Raw genomic sequence first — 1,511 nt, 5'->3', positions numbered from 1 at the left:
CAATAAAGAACAATTTTCTTGATTTTGCCAAGCTAAAATGAAGAACTGTAGAAAGGGAAAATTGGGAATTTGCAAAAGTTAGTATCAATCAAATTTATTTCAAAAGCTACTCTTGGGTCTTTGACAGGCCTTTTCAGCTGTAGAGTGCCAGAAAAGTGCTCCTAATTAAGCTGTTACAGTTTTCAAATATTTTTCTATTCCTTCCCCTTTATTTATATTTTGTATATTCTCTAGCTAATAAAATTCTTTGACACCTTGCTCGGTTACTGAAAGACATTATTGTCAAATATTTTCATCTTATAAATATTCAATTGAAACTTGCGTGGTTTGTTTAGTTACGCGCTGCTCAGAGAGGAAAGTAATCTTTTTAATTTTAACATATATCTTTGTTTACCCATCATGTTTCATATGATAAAGTGCATGTTTTTTTGGTTTTAATTTGGGTTAATTGCGGATAGACCGCTGGTACTATAGCACAATTGCAGACAAACCCCATCTAGTTTTATTTGTGTGGTAAGACCCCCTGAATGAACTTTTTTGACTTTTAGAGTCAATAAAACTTACTGAAGTGGTCTCTCCGCACTTGGGCAAATAATACTGGGTCTATCTGAACCAAGAGAACTACAAGGGGGTCTATCCGCAGTTGGGCAATAGTACAGGGGGTGTATCTGCAATTAAACCTTTTAATTTTATGATAGCAATCTGCAATACATGTTTCATGGAAAAAATAGTCTTGTTTCTGAAACCTGTCATTTGTGACCTCAGAAAAGCTTATATTTCTCACCATTATGCTTTGAAAATTTCCCTCTTGTGTCTGACTTAACTTTATCATTGCAACTTTGCAGCTTGGTAAAGTTTCTCACTCCTTCATCAGGACTCCAAGGGTACTGGGACCCGTACCCTATTGACATGGAGTTCAAGCCTCCATGCATGGTTCTCTCAACAATCGGGATATCAAAACCGGGAAAACTTGAGGGACAAAATACTAGAGAGTGCTCTACACATCTACACCAACTTCACGTGTGCCTTCCCTCTTCTAGAGGCAAAACTAGATTGTTATATAGAATGTCTCTGGATTTCGCCCCTATACTTAAGCATGTCCCTATGATGCATCTTCTGTGGAGACATTTTGCAGAGAAGGTATGTTTTCTATTCTAATGTAACCCCTTTTCGCATTTTGTTGCTTATTTTGATTAAGAACACAAATCCTGAATTTTTGGGGCAAACACAATCCAAAGTGGAAAACTCAGAGATAGCCTAAAGATTGCTTATTTCTTTCTCATTCGATATACTGATTAATCAAAATTGATATCATTTTGTAAAGGGTAAATTGCACATAAACCCCCTCATCTATAGCTTCAGTTGCACTTAATACCCCTCAACGTATTCACTAGCACAAAAAACACCCCTTGGTTGTCATATCTAGAAAGATAATGGCGACTTATACCCCTCGTTTCCCTTGAATGAAGGGGCTAAATGAGTTGAATGGTGTTCCTGCAAGTCTGCAACTG

General features: G+C 36.9%; 1 protein-coding gene across 1 annotated transcript in view; it reads left to right on the top strand.

Annotated features, from left to right (window-relative positions):
* The window catches only part of LOC109825569 (chlorophyllide a oxygenase, chloroplastic), a 6,072-nt gene that overhangs the window by 3,712 nt on the left and 849 nt on the right, over nt 1-1,511 (top strand). The window contains exon 8 of the mRNA XM_020392425.1: nt 846-1,140. Coding sequence (XP_020248014.1) covers nt 846-1,140 — 295 coding nt within the window. The remainder of the gene's footprint in view (nt 1-845; nt 1,141-1,511) is intronic.

Source organism: Asparagus officinalis, chromosome 10 (genome assembly GCF_001876935.1).
Source record: "Asparagus officinalis chromosome 10, Aspof.V1, whole genome shotgun sequence".
NCBI lineage: Eukaryota > Viridiplantae > Streptophyta > Magnoliopsida > Asparagales > Asparagaceae > Asparagus > Asparagus officinalis.
The sequence above is the reverse complement of the archived record's forward strand: the minus strand, read 5'-3'. Positions and strand labels throughout refer to the sequence as shown.